This window comes from Sturnira hondurensis, unplaced genomic scaffold (assembly GCF_014824575.4).
Source record: "Sturnira hondurensis isolate 20B ecotype Veracruz unplaced genomic scaffold, ASM1482457v3 Scaffold0017746, whole genome shotgun sequence".
Classification (NCBI taxonomy): Eukaryota; Metazoa; Chordata; class Mammalia; order Chiroptera; family Phyllostomidae; genus Sturnira; species Sturnira hondurensis.
Genome location: NW_028090377.1, coordinates 614,958 through 636,038, shown reverse-complemented (window position 1 = coordinate 636,038; position 21,081 = coordinate 614,958). Strand labels below are relative to the sequence as shown.

General features: G+C 48.8%; 3 protein-coding genes and 1 long non-coding RNA gene across 7 annotated transcripts; 2 read left to right on the top strand and 2 right to left on the bottom strand.

Moving 5' to 3' along the window:
* The first annotated feature begins 629 nt into the window (after positions 1-629).
* On the top strand, positions 630-14,896 carry LOC119002637 (uncharacterized). The gene is made up of 3 exons (XR_005069790.1): positions 630-641; positions 12,092-12,097; positions 14,821-14,896. It is a non-coding gene; the product is annotated as an uncharacterized LOC119002637 (long non-coding RNA).
* On the bottom strand, positions 2,390-9,950 carry LOC119002635 (folate receptor alpha-like). Of its 4 annotated transcripts, none has more exons than XM_037068632.1 (5): positions 9,643-9,950; positions 5,610-5,770; positions 3,184-3,372; positions 2,921-3,056; positions 2,390-2,775 (listed from the first exon to the last, which is right to left on the bottom strand). In XM_037068632.1, exons 2-5 carry the CDS (start codon positions 5,760-5,762, stop codon positions 2,495-2,497), a joined length of 759 nt encoding a protein of 252 aa, XP_036924527.1. In that variant the 5' UTR covers positions 5,763-5,770; positions 9,643-9,950; the 3' UTR covers positions 2,390-2,494. The 4 variants fall into 4 exon arrangements, with proteins under 4 accessions (XP_036924527.1, XP_036924525.1, XP_036924528.1 ...); XM_037068630.1 differs by lacking the exon at positions 9,643-9,950 and adding an exon at positions 8,497-8,617; XM_037068633.1 differs by lacking the exon at positions 9,643-9,950 and adding an exon at positions 6,271-6,293.
* LOC119002636 (folate receptor beta-like) lies at positions 13,865-14,823 on the bottom strand. The gene is made up of 3 exons (XM_037068634.1): positions 14,718-14,823; positions 14,469-14,604; positions 13,865-14,339 (listed from the first exon to the last, which is right to left on the bottom strand). The coding sequence occupies exons 1-3, from the start codon at positions 14,799-14,801 to the stop codon at positions 14,065-14,067; spliced, it is 495 nt and encodes a 164-aa protein (XP_036924529.1). The 5' UTR covers positions 14,802-14,823; the 3' UTR covers positions 13,865-14,064.
* Positions 14,897-18,876: 3,980 nt separating the features above from the next.
* LOC119002622 (folate receptor beta-like) lies at positions 18,877-19,946 on the top strand. Its single transcript, XM_037068604.1, has 3 exons — positions 18,877-19,092; positions 19,206-19,341; positions 19,471-19,946. The coding sequence occupies exons 1-3, from the start codon at positions 19,009-19,011 to the stop codon at positions 19,755-19,757; spliced, it is 507 nt and encodes a 168-aa protein (XP_036924499.1). The 5' UTR covers positions 18,877-19,008; the 3' UTR covers positions 19,758-19,946.
* The last annotated feature ends 1,135 nt before the right edge of the window (positions 19,947-21,081 follow it).

The following is a 21,081-nucleotide window of genomic DNA, read 5'->3' as shown; positions in this document are numbered from 1 at the left end:
CACAGGGTCTGGAAAATGTTTTCCTGTAAACATTTTTACAGAAAATTCTAAAATTTTCATTGTTTTAGCTGTTACATTTAAGTCTATGGTTCATTTTGAGTTGAGTTTGTGTGTGGCATGAGTTGACGGTCTACGTTCATCTTCTTTCACGAGGGCAGTCAACTGTCCCCATACATCGTTGGGCAGACAGTCCTTTTCCCCAATGAGTTGCCTTAGCAACTTTGTCAAAAATCAATTAAATATAAATACAAGGGTGTATTTCTGGCTCTGATTTCACTCCATTAATCTATGTATCTTCCTAATGCCTGGGCTACTGCTCTAGACCTTGATATGAAAAATTATTAATACTTCCTGTAAGCTAATGACGCCTAAGAACTTGAGGATGATAGATACAGACAGGGTTCCGACAAGTATTTTATATACATGGTTCACAAACAGCAAACTAGGCTTTTGTTAAGTTATGTTGGATTGAGACCATTCTAATCTTAAATTTCACTAATTCTAATACATCTGGAAACAAGTCATATTTGTAAATAGTGTCACTGGTTCTGTAGAGAATATGATACATACATTGGCCTTGTTCGCAAGACTATTAGGGTGGTAGCCAGTGAAATGCTCCGCTTTTCATGCTGTTAGAGTTGGTCCTCCTTATTACCACGACCGAACAGGAAAAATAAATGTTGTAATTCTCACCCGAGGATATGCTTAGTGATTTGAGAGAGAGAGAGAGAGAGAGAGGAGTGGGGGCAGGGAGAGAGGGAGAAACATCGATACGAGACAGAAACATCAATCTATTGCCTCTCACACTCGCCCTGGCCGGNGATACATACATTGGCCTTGTTCGCAAGACTATTAGGGTGGTAGCCAGTGAAATGCTCCGCTTTTCATGCTGTTAGAGTTGGTCCTCCTTATTACCACGACCGAACAGGAAAAATAAATGTTGTAATTCTCACCCGAGGATATGCTTAGTGATTTGAGAGAGAGAGAGAGAGAGAGAGAGAGGAGTGGGGGCAGGGAGAGAGGGAGAAACATCGATGTGAGACAGAAACATCAATCTGTTGCCTCTCACACTCGCCCTGGCCAGAATTGAACCCACAAACTTGTGGTGGACAGGAAAGGTTCTCATCAACTGAGCCACCTGGCCAGGGCAACAAAACAAATTTCTAAACATGACCACACTGAAAATACACTGACCACAGCAAAAGAGTATTTATAGTAGTCATCAGTTCTGGTGACAAATATTTTTTATATATATGTATATGTATACCTATATATATATATGGATTATAAAATGCTGACAAATATTCTGACTCCCCACTCCTTCCAGCCACACGTAGACTTGCATTTCCCTGACCTTCTTGAAGTTGGTCATGACCATAACGGGAACTGGACAACAATGTAAGTGATGGGTGGGAGTTTTAAGAGCCTGTATGGAATTCTCCAGGTTCCCTTTTCCTGCCTGTGGAAGTGTGTGATGAGATGGACCCTCCACCACCCTGGTTGGCTGAGTGCCAAGCAGAGGCCCCCTGACAACCCACTTTAATCCCTGTAGCTTGAGCCAGAAATACCTGCTAGTTGTGTTAAGCCACCAAGATTTTAGAGATGGTACTGTAACATAACGCTGCTTATTACAACTGCTACAAACTGTACTTAATGCAAGATCGCTGCCTAAAAATCTGTCACGTCACTGGTCTGGAAGCTGTTCTAGGAGTTTAGGTTTGGGATCCAGTCCCAGCTCTGCCAGAACAGCTCAGGCCCCGTTCCTCTGCCCAGGTGTGGGCCCAGTATCCCTTCAAGATGCACACATTTACCCCCCACACTAGGGACAGAGGTTGTTCTCAAGAACCAGACTGCCTGGAGTACAATCCCAGCTCTATGCAGAGGATAATGCTTTGGACACGCTCCTGAATGTATGTGCTGGTCTTCACATACAGAAAATGCAGACAACAGTATCTACACCTGTGGGAATAAGTACAAAGCATTTAGGAGACTGCCTGGCAGGTAGCACTGTGAGGGTACTAGCCAGAGCAAGGCAGGGCTCTTGTGGACCCCTCTCTTCTTCCCAGTCAGCCATCCAGAACGTGCTGGGCACTGCTGTTCCCTTCTCTTCTCCTGGACAGCTGAGCACAGGGCAGAATAGTCAACCTCGGGAGGCTTGCCTCCAATTCAAATGGTAAAACCCCGGGTCTAACTCTAGATCAGAACTGAAGTGAAAAATGAAACCGAAAGCTATAAATATGTCCTCGGTTAGAAGAATAGTTAAGTATCTGAAAAATTCATAGCAAGTATCAGAGCTGGGAACTGACCAAGTCTCACTGGCTTCAATCAATGGAAAGTAGGAAGCAAAAGTCACATTCCCATTCACACCCAAACAGTTTGCAGGACACAAGCGGGCTATCTGTTTTATTCAAGCTGTGGACAGCTTCCAGCACAGGAGCTGAGCTATGGGGCTGAACTGGGCAGGGATGTCCAGGTATCAGAAGGTAAAAGGATTTCAGCTGAGCACTAGGAACAGCATTAGGGCCAGGCCAGACAGGACAGGCCCGACCCTATGGAGCCCAGCCCCATTCATGGCCTCAGCATAGAACCTCGCCACCTCCTCATTGGGGTTGCCCTGGGCTGGGTCGAACCACATCTGGATGCAGCGGCCACTCCCTCGGCTGTAGTTGCTGACTTTGTAGGAGTGACTCCAGATTTCATTGCACAGAGCAGCAGGCGTGGGGAAGTAGAAATGAAAGGGGTGGCAGGCGTCCTTCACTGGGCACTCATTAGACCCTGTTGCAGGATGGAAGGCCTTTAGTTAGTACTGGGCTCAGAACCATCTCTGGTTGTGCTGGCCTCACAACTACCCCTCATACAGCTGTCTCACTCCCACCCTCCAGCTCCCAATTCCTCCCTCCCCACACGCCCAGGCCCTCACCTGAGGTCCAGTTCCAGCCCTTGTGCCAGTTGGTCTTGCAGGTGTAGGAGGTGCGGCAGTCTTCCCACCAGCTCTCACAGTCCTCTCTGCACAGGGGCACGTTCAGGATCCGCTCTTTGCGCCAGCTCTGGTTCACCTGGGACATGAGTGGAGGGAAAAGGACTCAGAGTCGGGATCCTCAGTGCCCAGCCCTGAACAGCCCCAGAGGTGGCGAGGCAGAGTGAGGGGATGTCTGGGAAGCAGCTGTGGGGAGGACACCGCACCTGCTGGATCCAGGGCCCCAGGTTGGGGGAGCACTCATACAGGCAGGTGTCCTGGATGAAGTGGCGCCTGCAGGCGGGTTGCATGGGGCCGCAGTGGTCCCAGTTGAATCTGTACAGGTAGGAAACATCCTTATGGGCTTCCTGGCTGGTGTTGACAGAACAGCAGGCGTTCTTCTTCCAGGGACTGCACTGAGTGGGGAAGACACAGGACTAAGTTCCAGGCCCAGCACAGAGTATGGTCATACCTCAGTCCCTGGTACTCGAGTACTCAATATCTGATGGCTTCAGAACTCTTCAGACCCTGTACTTGTCACATTTTGATGACACAAAAATGTTTCAGCACTCCACGATTGCTCAAACTTGGTAGAATATGTATGAGTCACGATTCTACCCTGCAAGGGAAACTGCTTCATCATTAGGTGCCAGTAGGCTTTGGTGACTGTCACAGAATTTCAGAACAAATTAACAACAAGTACCAAGGCACCGCTGTATCTCCAAGGCAGCTTCTCCCTTTTGAGTCCTCAGTCCCCCTGTGCGGTATTTCAGAGAAACACTGAAAATGCTGTTGGGGGGCCCTCTTTTGGGGAGACTCAGTCATTACAAAATGTATTAATTCAAATCTTTATTGAGCTGCTACTTACTCTGAACGGGGCATTTTTTTCTAGGAACTGGGGACACAGCAATGAACACTTCTCACAGGATAATTGCTTTGGAAAAAAATGAATCGGGGTAAAGGGATGGGAATTTGCAATTTTTAGAATGGTCCAATCAAGACTCATTGAGAAGGTGACAAAGACCACGAGGTAAGGAAGCAAGTTGAATAAATTTCAATCCCAGAATAGTTGTACTTACATAAATGCTCAATACATTTCTTAAAATATTTTATTTATTTATTTTTAGAGAGAGGGGAAGGAGGGAGAAAGAAGGGAAAGAAACGTTAAAATGTGTGGTTGCCTCTTGCACACCCCCAGCTGGGACCTCGCCCACCACCCAGGCATGTACTCTGACTGGGAATCAAACCAGCGACCTTTCAGCTCACAGGCCCATGTTCAATCCACTGAGCCACACCAGCCAGGGCACATTCTTATTGAATGAATGGAAGCCAATGGCTTAGAATTTAGTACAAAACAAAATAATATAATGTATACTTTATATATATATATATATATATATATATATATATATATATANTTGTTTCCATTCCTGACGGGGGGTGGGGGGTGGGGGGGGGAGTGGGGAGGGATGGGGGTGGGGGTGGGGAGGGGTGGGGGTGGGGAGCGGTGGGGGTAGGGGGGGGTCTGGATTTCGGCCCAATGTTTCTCTTCCTCTGTCTCCCTCTCTCCCCTTTTCTGTAAGAATAAGTAAATACAATCTTTGAGGAAATAAAATTATAAAAATAAAATATGCATAGGCTGAAGACATTAAAGTCAATACTGCTGGAAGTATCCGAGCCGCACCACTGCCGGTGGGGCATCAGTGACCCCAAACAGCACAAACGTGGCGCTGAGGTAACTCACAGCTAACGAGACCAGAATGAATGTTTACATGTTGGAAGGCATATTACAAATGCCTTCCTTTTGTTTTTCATTTATAATCTTGGCATCATATGATGATTTTTTAAAATGTTTTGATAGGTTTAGGTTATGAAAGGGCTTGCAGCAAAATAATCCTCGTAGGTAGGAGACTGCGGGCCCAGTGGGGTGGAGGGCCCCAGCCGGATGCGGGAGTGTTTGCTGGATGCGGACACCGAGTTGCCCTGCCCCCAGCCTCAGGGCTGGGAGATCCGCTTCCCTGGGGCTGTTTGGGGCTGGCAGAAAAGAAGTCACCTTGTGCAGTGTGCACTTTCTCTTCCCAGTCCTGGGAGAGGGTCACTCCCAGTCTCAACTGAAATCAGAACGAAGCCCAGCAGCAGTCTGTGCGGTGCTGTTTCCCAGGCCCCTTGCTGGGCCTGCTTCCCCACGTGTAGGAGACACCACAGCCAAGAAGCTGCACTGTTAGCACTGCACTGGCCATTCTGGCACAGTTTACGCTAAACACATGGTCTCCCGGATTCGGGTTTTTTCCAGTTTTTTTTAAATAAAGAGGTTTCTCAGGTTTTTATCTGATGACAAAAACCACACAGGGAAGAACACGTTACAACTGAAAACCTGGGGAGTGAGATGTGGCCTGGGAAACATGGGGAACCGGTGCCCACCATCCCTGGCATGCGCTCTGGAATCTTGGGTTTCCCTCCAGGGCTCCCAAGTGTGCTGAGTGCCTCCTCGAAGTCCCCCGGGGGGCCCCATGGAAAGGAGTTTAAAAAGCCACACTGTAGGCCAAGGTCTGTCTCCTCAGGCAGGGAGAGGGTTTAACATTTCGTCTTCACCTTTTTCTTCCTGAGTCAGTTCCTCCCCACCCCAGCCCGCTCCCCCTTGACCTGGGCCCACCTGCTCGTGCAGCTTGTCCTCTGGGCTTGGCTTTTCCTTGTGGTGCTTGGCGTCCATGCAGACGTTGAGAAGCTCAGCCCCGGGCGGGGCTGCCCGTACTGCAGTCCCCCACACCAGAAGGAGTAACAGCTGTGTTGTCACAGTTAAGGCCATGTCAGTCCCTGAAGGAAGAGCTGAAGTCAGTGACATCAAGGAAAGTAAAGGTGGGGCTTCGAGTTGTGGGAACACATCCAGGTGGGCGGAACCTTGAGGAAGCCCGGGGCAGTTTACACCCCACCCCCACACCTGGGTCTTCCCAGCCTCAGTGAGGGGTGGGAGCAGATGCCACCACCTGGGGTCTTCTGTGGCCGGGGCCTCACTGACTTCTCCACTTGATTGTGAGGATCAAGTGGTATAATTAGGGATGGGGTTTGGGCAAAATGCAAAAATAGCCAGGAGGTTGCCATACGCCATACGTCCAACTATCTCTTGTTCAAAATTCTTGGAGGCAAATGTTTTAGAGTTTAAAATTTTATGATTTTATAAAAGGGAACACAAGCACTCAATATGCACTCAACAAGCAGACACACACTCTGTGGTGAAACAGTTACACCGGTGAGTTAAATAAAAACTGTAAGAGCCCTGGCCAGGTGACTGGGTTGGTTGGAGTGTTGTTCCACACACCAAAGGGTTGCAGGTTAGATCCCCCAGTCAGGGCATGTATTGATGTTTCTCTCACATTGATCTTTCTCTCTCTCACTCTTTCTAAAATCAATAAACACATCCCCATGTGAGGAGTAGAACAAACACTGTATTAATTTCAGGTTAGATTTTGACACCAAAAGACTCTATGCAAAAGTTTACAATATCTTACTTTTGGAGCTCCAGATAAGTTGCAGACCTATGTTTGTTTGTTTGTTGCCCTCGTTACCATTTTATTTATTTATTTACTTACTTACTTATTCATTTATTTTAAAAAGCCTTGGTTCCAGCCCTTCCCAGCCTCATCATTTGCTCTCCCAGAACCCATGTGGCCTGGGCGATGTCACAGGGCAGAGGCTTGGTGAGTGGGCAGTGACAGACAGCTGGACAGCCCCTGGGGCCTTGGGAGGCTCCTGAGCCCTCTGCCCCAGAGCTGGCCTCGGCACAGCCATCAAAGCACCTCAATCCTCTGACCTCAGACACTGAGTTTTGGGAGGTAACTGTTCCCTCGGCCCACTAGGGAGCAGGTGCCGGGCTGTCCTGAAACACTTGCTGCAGCTCCAAAAGTTCACGCACCACTTGCTCTCAGAGTTGCCTGTCTCCACATCACCCCTGTCTTCTGTAGAACTCCGGTGTCTCACCTGGGCCTCATGGACAGGACCTGTACTTACTGCCCAGCAGGAACCTGGAACTGAATTCCCACCCAGCTGTCCTCCTTCTCCTCAACTCCTCCTCGCCCCTGTCTGCCTAAGAAACATCCGAGCCTGTAGAGAATTTTATGAGTTAATTTTCAGGCAATTTTGAGTTTGACTTTATGAGTTAAAGTCAAACAGAGGATAGGGCTGGAAGCAAGGTTTCAACAGACTGAAAAAAATGCTTTGAAAAATAACAGTTTGCAGTCTCTTTTAAGTTATAGTTAAGGAGGGAAGGTGGGAGAAAGCAAGGTGGGATCAGATTACCTCTTGCAAAGCTTAGAAGGAGCACCTTAAAGGGTTGTCAGGTATAATTAGAAGAAGGGGGCTGAAAGGGGACATCTCAGAGGGCGTTAGTCTAGATACACAGAAACCAGGGACAGGCTTGCTTAAGGCAAAGATATCCTCCGAGTGCAGAAGTTGTGTGTGTCTGCGGTGTGACTAACCCACAATGACCTGCCTAGTTAGGAATTTATCTTATCACCCTGTGAGGTGACTTTCCACAGAACCCCCCTTTTTTGTCCCGCCCCATCCCCTACCATAATTCATGTTTTGCTTCTCTGTTTATTCCAGTGTTCGTTTATTCTATCATTTGCTAAGTCATTCATTCCAGGACCCAGTCTGTACTCTCGGGACAGCAAGGTGATTCCTTGGGGACAAAAGTCTAGCAGTTTAGAGCGCAGGGTTTCTGATCAGCCTGTCCACAGTCCCAGCCCTCACACTGGCCTCCTGCTTGGCCTTGGGGGAAAATACCTCAAATTATCTTGAGGCTTAGTTTTCTCATCTGAGGATTAAATGTTTGTTTGGGGAGTTGGGGGGGGGGGCAACAAATGACAGCCAGCTGGACACAGATTGAAGAGTCAGTCGGGCACGGTTGGAGGGATGTGCTCCAAGTCACAGAGCAGCGACCACCCAAGTCTGCCCCTGGGACCCTCAAATCCAGAGCTCTTTCCATTTTTGTCCCCTGTACCGTCTCTGTGCTGAGGCTCTCCTGGGGAAACTGATACAGAGCATGGGGGTCCCAGGCTGGGGCCTGAGGAAGCCCTTTCCCTGGGTTCTATTGGATCCCACCTGGTCAGTCAGCAGTTCTCACTGTGGCCACCTTCCAGAGCCAGAGGGCTCTCCCTCTCTGTGCTCCCTACTTGGCTCTAAAAGCCCCTCTCCCTACTTTCCCGATCTAAGCTTGGCTTCAGATCTTGGACTAGGTGGGACCCCACCACCACCCGTAACCATCACCCTCAACACAGGCACCCCCATCCCCAGGGCCCCAGACTTAATGTACTCAGAACTCAGGGCTGTGCTGAAAGGCAAGAGCCCTGGGTTCTGGTTCAGGGACAGGCACTAACTTGTAGTTTAACCTTAGGCAGGCTGTGTTCTGCTCTGGCCTCGGCTTCCACTTCTGGATTCTCTGCACTTGAGGCAAAGTGGACCCTCCCAGTTCAGCAAATCCTTGAACACATGCTGGGAGCACCACAGGGCTCATTGCCTGCGATGAGGGGTGGGGAGCAGCGTACCTGGGAGTGGAGGTGGCTCTCTGTAGCTCAGGCTTCTGCTCAGCTCTGCAGTTCCTTTCCCCCTTCCCCCACCCGCCTTACTTCAGGAATGGCTGTGGTTTAGTGGCCTAGGAGACGGGCATTTGGTCAGGCAGTGGGAATGTGGCCCAGGAGTGGAGCCTGGGATCGGGCGAAGGCCACTCAGCAGTTAATTATTGCATGTGCTCACAAGACAGGCCTCTATGGGAGAGGGTGAATTAATAGTATGAGCCTAATAATAATAATAATAAATAATAATAGTAATAATATGGGCCTAGGGCCATCTCCAAGCTCCTCTTACCCATTTTGTCCACAAAACTCAGGTCTGATAAAACCTTGCAGTATGAGTTGCCAGATCCTTTCAAATAATTGGGTCCACTTCCAGCATCCCTGTCCTGTGATACAGGTAAGAATGAGACTCAGGGAATCGGGACAGAGCCAACTGCAGGGCAGGAGCTGGAGTGCAGGCTTCTGAGCTCCCAGCTGTTAAGAGCAAAGAGCTCCTGTGTTCCCAACATACAGAACCACCAGCTCCTCCAGCCTCGTCAGCCCCAGGTGTTACTCACCTCCAGCTGCAAAATCGCAGACATTCATTGGCTTGATGACCAACCAGAGCCTCATTTGTTTCAAGATTCCAGCTCTCCTGCCATCTCCTACTCACCCACCCACCCACACAGTTATGCTTTCTACAGCATCTAAGGGTCTGCTCTAATTTAGACTCCCACCACTCCCACCCCAGCCAAGGACAGAAGCCTTCCTTTCCTCACCCCCTGAGACTGGGCTGACACCACTGATGGGGGATAGGGAAAGGGGAAGAGCAGATCTGGGCAGAAGAAAACGCTGGGCTTACTCTTGTGGAGGGGCTAGTGTGCGACCCAGGGGAAGGTGGTTGCAGATGTGGGAGCCGTCAGCCTGTGGATGGCAGCCCAAGGTTAGGAAAGGTGGGGCCCCAATGCCCTCCAGAAGGCCACAGGCCTGGGCCCCTGGAGCAGGAGGGGGCTGGAGAATCAGAGGCAGCTGGATCACTGGAGGAAAATTAGTCAAGAAAGAAGGCCCTGAAGGGTTTGCAAAGAAATGGACTCCCAGCTCATGTCCTGCTTGCTCTCTCTCTCTCTCTCTCAGCCTTACCTGAATCCTGTCACAACCTGGGAGGGTTAAGCCCTCTGAAGATCTCAGCAGGGAGAGGGCCACCGGAACCCTCAGGCCTCCCTCCTGACTTTACCAGCCTGGCTCAGCCTTCTCCTGATTGGAGAATGGCCAGGTGTCTGGGACTACCTAGACCACTTAGATTGCAGGTGAAAATTCTTCAAGATGGGATTTGCTCCTGCTCCTCACCCCCCACCCCCGGCAGCTGATCATTTGTGAGCTAAAGCCCCTCCTCCACCACAGGAAGGTCACGGGGCCTCTGACCCAGGGCCCTGGGCCCTGAGGGCTTCAGAAGGGACCAGCAATTGGAAGGTGAGTTGGAAGTGGAGCTCTGGTCTGTGGGGCATCCCTGCCCTTGTTCAGCCTCATGCCCTTGTTGACATAAGAAACATCCAAACCTGTAGAGAATTTTTATGAGTTTTTTGAGCCAAAATAGACAACAATTGCTGGGAAGCAAGATCTCAAATGCTCGGGAGAATGACATTTTTGCAGTTTAAGAATTTTACATTCAGGAGGGAAGTAAGGAAGATGACATGAAGCGGGAAGAAAGCAGTGCATGGGTCGGATTACAGGACAGTTAAGATGTGCTCCCTTGAGGGCTGGTTACCACTGATTTCAAAGGTGCATCAACCCAGATGCACAAAAACAATGGACGGCCTTGCTTAAGGCAAAGACAAACCTGTTTCTAAAAAGCTTTAGGCCTGGAGTGTGACGACCCACCATGACCTGCCCTGTTAGGAATTTATAATCAGATCACCCCATACCCAGATCTACTTTTCTTACACCCCTTTCTTCCCTTCACAACTCTTCTCTGCATCAGGGGATTGGGTGCTACGGCCACCTGGCCAACAGGTGGGGAGAAACAGGATCAAGCAGCCAGCCACCTTGGAGCCAATCCCGAGTATCTGCCTATACCAGAAGCTTAATAGCAGGAAGATGTTTGACCTGCACAGGTGGGAGCTCTGGGCTTCAGGGAGTGGGGGGTGGGAGAAACCAGAGCCTTTCCTGAGTCCCAACCGGTCACGTGTGCACAGCTGCAGGTGCTTCTCACCCATCCTCACACCTGTGGAGTGGGCTGTCCCCAGGCAGCAAGGAGGAGCTGGGGGTCAGCTCGGAGTGTGATTCCAAGCCAGTTTCTTTCACAAAGAAAGGAGAGCTCCGTGGGGAGTCTCTATGGGGATTGGTATGGAGATTGGAGATTCAGTGTTTGTCCTGCGGGCTCACTTCTTACCTTTGCCCTCTTCTATCTTAGCTACCTAGAAATTCTGCTTGCCCTTATATTACCTCCAAGCCTTTGCCGAACCCTCTCCATAAAGGGCTGTTTTTCCTGCCGTTTTTTGCTTGGCAAACATGACTCCTCTGGAAGCCTTCCCCGGCTTCTCTGTGCTTCCGTGTAACGACACCGCACTCTGAGCTTCCCTGTAGCAAAACTTCAGCTGCATGTTTTCTGAGAGTTGTTTGTTCTCAGGTCCATCTGCCCCCTGCAGACGTGCAAGGTACTCAATTTCCTCCTTGTTAGCGGAGACCAGCAGACTGGGTGCCCAGAAACCCTCTGTTCCCTGACAGTGTGAGGGTGTGGATTCCTTAGCTTCCTGAGCACCTTCTCTGTGCTGGGTACTGACCCAGGCCGGGAGGGAAAAGGCACAAGCGACAGAGACAGGGCCCCTGCTTTCAGACGTATACTTTTGTTGCGGAAAAGCCAGGCAGGATGGACACACAGTAGGCTAGTGTCTGTGCAAAGGGACAAAAGGGGTGAGATAAGGACGTGCCTGGAGGCGCTCTCTTCCCCCAGGGAGCAAACCCACACCTTTCCCCTCCCCTCCCTTCTGCTCCACCCTCAGGAGTAAAAGAGAAAAGAAACAAAAAGTGCCTGGGAAGACTGCTTTTGTTTAGGAGGTCAGAAGTCATTTTACGGGGAAATTTTGATTTGAAATCTAAGTGGCTACCAGGAAAAAACATGCCGATGATGAAAAAGAGCCTTGCAGGAGCACAGGGAGGGAACTGCTGGAGAGAAGGCCCCAGAGTGAGAATGTGAGTGGCTCGTGTGTGGGGCCATGGAGGGGCAAGCATCTGACAGGTAACCAAGTATAGGGGGATGGGCAGGGCCTCTGTGCCACTGAAGAAGTTTGGCTTTTCCAGCAGACACATGGAAAAGCATTCAGGGGTTGGTGAGGAGCTGTCATCTAAGAAGACATTTTTGGTGTTTCTTTCTACCTTTTAAAAAATATGTCAGTAAAAGGGATGGGTTCAAGTTTGCTGACAAATAGGGTATCTACGGTTCTCAAAGTATCTCCCTACCACATATACGTATTAATTATAAAGGGGGAAATGTAGTAAAAAACCCTGGAGGACCCAATATCAACCAGGAGACCGGTTGCCATCATCAGCGCCAACCTGACACCCTGTGCCTCCCACTGTGACGCAGCAGAAGGACAGGGTGTTACTTCTGGGGTATTTGTGCCCGAAACTCACAGCTTTGGTCTAGTGATGAGGAAACAGATAAACTCGAAATGAGGCATAATAACTGGCCTGTACTTTTCAAAAATGTCAAGGTCATAAAAGAGCCTCCTTCTCTTAAATCTTCATCAGTAGGTAACAACTGAAGGTGACATGTACATAGAGTAGAATATTGTACAGCAATGGAAAAGTATGAACTAGATCTCAGCAGATTGATACGGAAATATCTCAGAAACTGTGTTCTCATGATAAGGCACATGGCAAAAGAAAACGGCACCTATCAGCTTGGCAGGAAATCAGAAGTCTGACGTCATAGGGTGTTGAAGAGGATGCAAGGAATCAGGCACTCGTGCATTGCTGGTCGGGACCACACCCACGCAGCCCCTGTAAAGCTGTAACTATCAAAATTAGAAATCCGTATACTCCTTGACCAGCAATCCCTCTTCTGGAATTCAAGCATAACAAGCTACTGTGTACAAAATTATCCACTGTAGCATTATGGGTCATCTTTTTAAAAGGAAATAATGCAGGTATTCATTATTGAGACCCTTCCACCAATATTTCTATCCCGGGCCACATCTAGTAAGAGAAGGATGGGGAAGGAACATTTTTCACACCAGAAGCCCCAAAATTTACCTGCCCATTTCTGCCCACCTTCCCTCCACCAATCCCCTTGTTCCTTTGTGATGCAAAAAGGTCGAACTTGGCATAACGAAGCTTGATGAAGAACTAAGAGCCCACCTGGCTGGTGCAGCTCAGTGGATTGAGCACTAGGCCTGCAAACCAGAGGATCTTTTTTTTAAATTTTTATTTAATTCTTGTTCAAGTACAGTTTTCTGTCTTGTATTCCCAGCCCTGCCCCCGCAGTGCTCCCCACCTCCCTGCCATTTCCTCCCCCCACCTTAGTTATTGTCCATGTGTCCTTTATACTCGTTCATGTCAGTCCATCCCCTTTTCCCATGATTCTCTCCCCTCTCCCCTCTGGACCCTGTCAGCACGTTCTGTATTTCAGTGTCTTTGGTTACATTTTGCTTGCTTGTTTGTTTTGTAGTTTAGATTCGTGTTAATTGTGATATCATATGGTATTTGTCTTTCACTGCCTGGCTTATTTCGCTCAGCATAATGCTTTCCAGTTCCATCTATGATGTTGCAAAAGGTAGGAGCTCCTTCTTCCTTTCTGCAGCATAGAATTCCATTGTGTAAATGTACCATAGTTTTTTGATCCAGTCATTGACCGATGGGCATCTAGGTTGCTTCCAACTCTTGGCTATTATAAATTGTGCTGCTATGATGCTATGAACATCGGGGTGCATAGGTTCTTTTGGATTGGTGCTTCAGGGTTCTTAGGATATACTCCTAATAGTGGAATTGCTGGGTCAAAAGGCACGTCCATTTTTAGTTTTCTTAGAAAATTCCATACTGTTTTCCATAGTGGTTATTCCCAGTCAGGGCACTTGCCTGGGTTGCAGGCCAGTTTCCAGCAGGGGACACATGAGAGGCAACAATACATTGATGTTTCTCTCCCTCTCTCCTTCCCTTCCCCTCTAAAGATAAATAAATAAAATCCTTTTAAAAAAAGAGCTAAGATCCCAGATTGGAATGAGGGATCAAGTTACATTCCCTACTTACTGGTGAATTTCAAAATGGTCCCAGCCTTTCTTGGGTCCCCTCAACAGGAATGATGAATCAATGAGGCATGCTCCACCCCACAACCCATTCATCCTCAAATTATTTACAAGACACAAGACACAAGTGGGTCTCTCCATTTGAATAGGCTGTCACAGAAACCTCATAGTACCCATTTTGGATAAGGAATGAATGACCAGGGCATTGTGAGCCTCTTGACTGAGAGAGCTGGCTGAACTGGGCTGAGCTGAGGTCACCCAGGTTGGGTGCAGGCAAGGAAAATGTCTGGGTATCAGTAGTGGGAGCAACTTAGCCAAGGAGCTAGAGTTGGAGCATTAGGGTCAGGCTGAGCAGGAGAGGCTTAATCTCGTGGGCCAGGGCCCTAGAATTCATGGCCATGGCATAGAACCTCGCCACCTCCTCATTGGGGTTGCCCTGTGCTGGGTCGAACCACATCTGGATGCAGCGCCCACTCCCTCGACTGTACTTGCTGACTTTGTAGGAGTGACTCCAGATGCCCTCACACAGGGCTACAGGCGTGGGGAAGTAGAACTCGAAAGTGCGGCAGACAGCCTCAGCTGGACACTTGTTAGATCCTGCAGGAGGAGAGAGGATAGACACAGACATTCAGGCCCTGGTTACCCCAGAGATAGTCACATAACCCCAAATCTTGGAACAGCCTTTGTCAAAACACTTCCTCAATCTCCCACCTGCCTGGCCCTCACCTGAGGTCCAGTTCCAGCCCTTGTGCCAGTTGGTCTTGCAGGTGTAGGAGGTGCGGCAGTCTTCCCACCAGCTCTCACAGTCCTCTCTGCACAGGGGCACATTCAGGAAACGTTCTTTGCGCCAGCTCTCATTCACCTGGGTGGGAGGTGGGAGGGGGACGGCTCATCTCAGCCAGGCAGGTTGGCAGCCACAGGCTTGCCTGAGCTGGAGGGCAGCCTGCTGGGCTGGGGTGAGGGAGGCACCCGCACCTGCTGGATCCAGGGCCCCAGGTTGGGGGAGCACTCATAGAGGCAGGTGTCCTGGATGAAGTGGCGCTTGCAGTTGGGCTCCATCTTGCCACAGTGGTCCCAGAGGGAGGAGTCCTTGTGCAGCTCCTGGCTGGTGCTGGGGGAGCAGCAGGCGTTCTTCCTCCAGGGAAGGCACTGGGAGAGGTGGGCACGGCACTGAGTCCTTCCCCCACCACACACTCCTGCCGCATCTGGTCTCTGCCCACTGGGTCTTGCTCTCCTGCCCCAGAAAGGTTGCCCTAGAAACGCTCACTGTGAGGACCCCTCTCTTCCTGGCCTCCAGGGATTTACATCTTGGGGAACACTCAATTACAACAGTGTGATCAGGGTTTTGTGGGAACCTGGAGGAAACCCTGGCTTGGGAGGATGATAAAAGATTTCATTCCTTCATTTATTTATTTATCTATTTATTTTTAGAGAGAGGGGAACAGAAGGAGAAAGAGTGAGAGAGAAACATCAATGTGTGGTTGCCTCTCATGTGTCCCCGACTAGGAACCTGGCCTGCAACCCAGGCATGTGCCCTGACTGGGAATTGAACTGGTGACCTTTTGCTTCACAGGCCTGTGCTCAATCCACTGAGCCACACCAGCCAGGGCTTATTTATTTTCTAGAGAAAGGAGAAGGAGGGGAGAAAGATGGGGAGAGAAACATCAATATGAGAGAGAAACGGCGATCGGTTGCCTCTGGTATGTACCTTGATTGGGGACTGAACCTGCAACCCAGGCAGGTGCCCTGACTTGGAATTGAACCGGTGACCTTTCTCTTTGCAGGACAATGCTCGGAGCCAAATGAGTCAGGGCAATAAACTATTATTTACAAAGCCCTTAATATTTTATAAATATTTCTTAAATTTATTCATTAAAAAATTATTATTATGCCATGGCCAGGTAGCTCAGTTGTTTGAAAATCGTCCCGATGCACTGAGGTTGCGAGTTCAATCCTGGGACAGGGTGCATAAAAGAACAAACCAAAGAATGCATAAATTAATGGGACAACAAATCAATGTTTCTCTCTCTCTCTCTCTAAAATCAATAAATAAAAATTTAAAAAACTGTTAGAAATTATTGTTGAGTATCTATTCTCTGCCAGCCCTGTTCTAGACTGAATAGAGCAGACAACAAAACAGACAGAAATATGTGTTCATGGATCTTACATTCTGGTCAGGGGAGACAGACAGTAGGACACTGAGAGAGAAAAAGATGATTGGAAGGCTATGGTCGATTACATGAGGAAATTTGCAGCAGGGAACAGGTGTGTGGAGTATGAGGTGACTGTGGGAATTTTAGATGAGATGGTTTGAAACGCCATTGGAAGTTGACATTCTGAGTAAAGGAGGAAAGAGAGTGAGCGACGCAGTGACACATCGTTGAATAACCATAGTCTTGGCAAATATTAAGATCTGTGTCCCCCTGCCCCTGCCAGTGCCTAGCCCAGGACCAGACACATAGCAGGCGCACAGAAAACACATGCTAAAAACGGTAAATTAAAGACATATGCTTTTCTAATCTGAACCGAACTTCATCTTCCCTATAGACACACCATACTTTAGCACAGTTTTTATGTAACATAGACCAGATTCTCCAGATCAACACAAAAACCAAACCAGGACATGGGAGGCTGTGCTGTGTGTTTGCATTGCCAGAGTTGGCCACTGTGGTAGGGAATGGTGTCAATGATGGCGATGCTGCTCAGAGTGTCTCGTACAATTTAAGTGGCCAGTAGAATGCAAGTGTGTCGACCTTCGTTTGTAGCTGCCCCATTCGTAGTGATTTTTGGATAAAACACACGTGCTATTTCACAGTGACTTCTAATGTAGCCATACCAGGAATTGGCATGTTGGAATGTAGGGATTTAATGATCAAGTACTTCCTTTTGCCTTCTCCTTTGCATTACAGGTGGCTATGTTAATATTTTTTAAACTAAATGTGCAAGTAGATTCTATTAGCTTCACACATCATTCCAGGATAGAAAAGAGAGTCTAAACAATATTTGTCATGAAAAGGAGGCGTGGAGTCTAACATGGTTGCAACCAAGTGGCAGAAATGTTTGAGACCGTGTGCAAGGACCATACCAGAGCCTCGTATCACAGTCCCAGGAGGCCCTGTCCTTCACCCTCAGCACTGCATGGGACGGGCCACAGAGAAAGTAGGAAAAACATCCTCCCCAAATGTGGAGGTGTCCACCCCAGTCCTGCCACTGCCTGGCCACCAGGGCTACNTCCTTGCACACGGTCTCAAACATTTCTGCCACTTGGTTGCAACCATGTTAGACTCCACGCCTCCTTTTCATGACAAATATTGTTTAGACTCTCTTTTCTATCCTGGAATGATGTGTGAAGCTAATAGAATCTACTTGCACATTTAGTTTAAAAAATATTAACATAGCCACCTGTAATGCAAAGGAGAAGGCAAAAGGAAGTACTTGATCATTAAATCCCTACATTCCAACATGCCAATTCCTGGTATGGCTACATTAGAAGTCACTGTGAAATAGCACGTGTGTTTTATCCAAAAATCACTACGAATGGGGCAGCTACAAACGAAGGTCGACACACTTGCATTCTACTGGCCACTTAAATTGTACGAGACACTCTGAGCAGCATCGCCATCGTTGACACCATTCCCTACCACAGTGCCAACTCTGGCAATGCAAACACACAGCACAGCCTCCCATGTCCTGGTTTGGTTTTTGTGTTGATCTGGAGAATCTGGTCTATGTTACATAAAAACTGTGCTAAAGTATGGTGTGTCTATAGGGAAGATGAAGTTCGGTTCAGATTAGAAAAGCATATGTCTTTAATTTACCGTTTTTAGCATGTGTTTTCTGTGCGCCTGCTATGTGTCTGGTCCTGGGCTAGGCACTGGCAGGGGCAGGGGGACACAGATCTTAATATTTGCCAAGACTATGGTTATTCAACGATGTGTCACTGCGTCGCTCACTCTCTTTCCTCCTTTACTCAGAATGTCAACTTCCAATGGCGTTTCAAACCATCTCATCTAAAATTCCCACAGTCACCTCATACTCCACACACCTGTTCCCTGCTGCAAATTTCCTCATGTAATCGACCATAGCCTTCCAATCATCTTTTTCTCTCTCAGTGTCCTACTGTCTGTCTCCCCTGACCAGAATGTAAGATCCATGAACACATATTTCTGTCTGTTTTGTTGTCTGCTCTATTCAGTCTAGAACAGGGCTGGCATAGAATAGATACTCAACAATAATTTCTAACAGTTTTTTAAATTTTTATTTATTGATTTTAGAGAGAGAGAGAGAGAAACATTGATTTGTTGTCCCATTAATTTATGCATTCTTTGGTTTGTTCTTTTATGCACCCTGTCCCAGGATTGAACTCGCAACCTCAGTGCATCGGGACGATTTTCAAACAACTGAGCTACCTGGCCATGGCATAATAATAATTTTTTAATGAATAAATTTAAGAAATATTTATAAAATATTAAGGGCTTTGTAAATAATAGTTTATTGCCCTGACTCATTTGGCTCCGAGCATTGTCCTGCAAAGAGAAAGGTCACCGGTTCAATTCCAAGTCAGGGCACCTGCCTGGGTTGCAGGTTCAGTCCCCAATCAAGGTACATACCAGAGGCAACCGATCGCCGTTTCTCTCTCATATTGATGTTTCTCTCCCCATCTTTCTCCCCTCCTTCTCCTTTCTCTAGAAAATAAATAAGCCCTGGCTGGTGTGGCTCAGTGGATTGAGCACAGGCCTGTGAAGCAAAAGGTCACCAGTTCAATTCCCAGTCAGGGCACATGCCTGGGTTGCAGGCCAGGTTCCTAGTCGGGGACACATGAGAGGCAACCACACATTGATGTTTCTCTCTCACTCTTTCTCCTTCTGTTCCCCTCTCTCTAAAAATAAATAGATAAATAAATAAATGAAGGAATGAAATCTTTTATCATCCTCCCAAGCCAGGGTTTCCTCCAGGTTCCCACAAAACCCTGATCACACTGTTGTAATTGAGTGTTCCCCAAGATGTAAATCCCTGGAGGCCAGGAAGAGAGGGGTCCTCACAGTGAGCGTTTCTAGGGCAACCTTCCTGGGGCAGGAGAGCAAGACCCAGTGGGCAGAGACCAGATGCGGCAGGAGTGTGTGGTGGGGGAAGGACTCAGTGCCGTGCCCACCCCTCCCAGTGCCTTCCCTGGAGGAAGAACGCCTGCTGCTCCCCCAGCACCAGCCAGGAGCTGCACAAGGACTCCTCCCTCCTATACAACTTTAACTGGGACCACTGTGGCAAGATGGAGCCCGCCTGCAAGCGCCACTTCATCCAGGACACCTGCTTCTATGAGTGCTCCCCCAACCTGGGGCCCTGGATCCAGCAGGTGCGGGTGCCTCCCTCACCCCAGCCCAGCAGGCTGCCCTCCAGCTCAGGCAAGCCTGTGGCTGCCAACCTGCCTGGCTGAGATGAGCCGTCCCCCTCCCACCTCCCACCCAGGTGAATGAGAGCTGGCGCAAAGAACGTTTCCTGAATGTGCCCCTGTGCAGAGAGGACTGTGAGAGCTGGTGGGAAGACTGCCGCACCTCCTACACCTGCAAGACCAACTGGCACAAGGGCTGGAACTGGACCTCAGGTGAGGGCCAGGCAGGTGGGAGATTGAGGAAGTGTTTTGACAAAGGCTGTTCCAAGATTTGGGGTTATGTGACTATCTCTGGGGTAACCAGGGCCTGAATGTCTGTGTCTATCCTCTCTCCTCCTGCAGGATCTAACAAGTGTCCAGCTGAGGCTGTCTGCCGCACTTTCGAGTTCTACTTCCCCACGCCTGTAGCCCTGTGTGAGGGCATCTGGAGTCACTCCTACAAAGTCAGCAAGTACAGTCGAGGGAGTGGGCGCTGCATCCAGATGTGGTTCGACCCAGCACAGGGCAATCCTAATGAGGAGGTGGCGAGGTTCTATGCCATGGCCATGAATTCTAGGGCCACAGCCCATGAGATTGGACCTGTCCTTCTCATTCTAGCCCTAATGCTGCAACTCTGCCTCCTTGGCTGAATCCAGCTCTTTCCATATGCCCCTTTTGCCTGTGCCCAGCTTTGAGGTGCAGTTTCAGCTCAGCTCATGTCCGCAGATGAGGGAGCCCTAAGCGTGGTTCCATCCATTACCCATCTGTCATACAGTTCCTGTTCTATGGTGGGGCTTGGGATTTCTCTGCCAGCCCATTCTAATAAATAGAGAGACATATTTGTGTCTGATGAGTTATTTTGGTTGTTAGTTTTGGGGTGGACAGTGGAGAGACTCCCTAGCATTTGGACTCCTCTGCATTAGAGAAATGAAACCTGGGTTTCAAACTTAGCTCAGTTACTCTCTATGTGAGAGGGCACAGTTGCTTGACTGTTCTCAACCTTAGTTTCTTCCTCATTAAAACAGGGCTAATAACCCTTCCTCTTCTCAGGGTTGTGAAATATAAAGGAGCTGTTGCCTAGAAAGTATTTGAGTCCAGTGTTTGCACACTGATAGTTCTTGGCGATCCTTTTGTTCTCATTAACCCAAGTGAGAGGCAGGTCATGAACTTATTTATATTGGTCCACAGATATCCGCTTCCCCCAGGCCTTGTCTGTCTGCTTCTGCGCTGGGCTCTACACTGACAAAGCTGGGTTTGGGTGTCCAGAGGTGAAAAAAAATCACACATGATGTGGATTGAAGGGGTAGAGTTGGGGCTTGTGACCGTCAGAGGAGGAAGAGAGTTTATGGGGAGGGTAATTTGGGAGTCTTCTGGTGAGGAAATAATCAAGAGCCTTGGAACTCGTTCAGCTCTGGCTGTATCCTGAAGGTGTGGCTGGGAGAGGGATGGAAACTCTTACCTTTGTCCCCATCTGAGAAAGGTAGATATGCCTACTCTGGAGGGTTGTTCTGTCTTTGCACAGCCCCCAGAACTGGGTTTGAGTTGATCTCCGGGGCTCTCGCTTCCCCTTTCCTCCTGAGGAAATCTTGGTGTCCATATCCAGACTGCAGTTATCCCTGGAGAGGCAGGGTATCTATCAGAGAATACCAGGCAGGAGGGGAGTTCGAACTAGAACTAGAATCCGGCGTGAATACTCCTAATCCAGCTCTCTCCTTGCCGCCCCTGGCTGCCCCCTCCTGGCCGACTCACCTTCCCTCAAACCAGAGATGACTGACGAAAGAGGACGGGGACAGACAGGAGCACGAGTTATTGGGTTTCAATAGGGGCCTGGAGACACTGATGGGTTCGTGAGAGATCTCTTAGTTATTACATTTATCTAGTTTGGAAGGCCCCACAGAGCCCCCTCTACGTCCCAGGCTGTGCTCCAGCTGGATAAAGTCAATGTGTATTTGAAATGGAGTAAGGAGTTCGCCC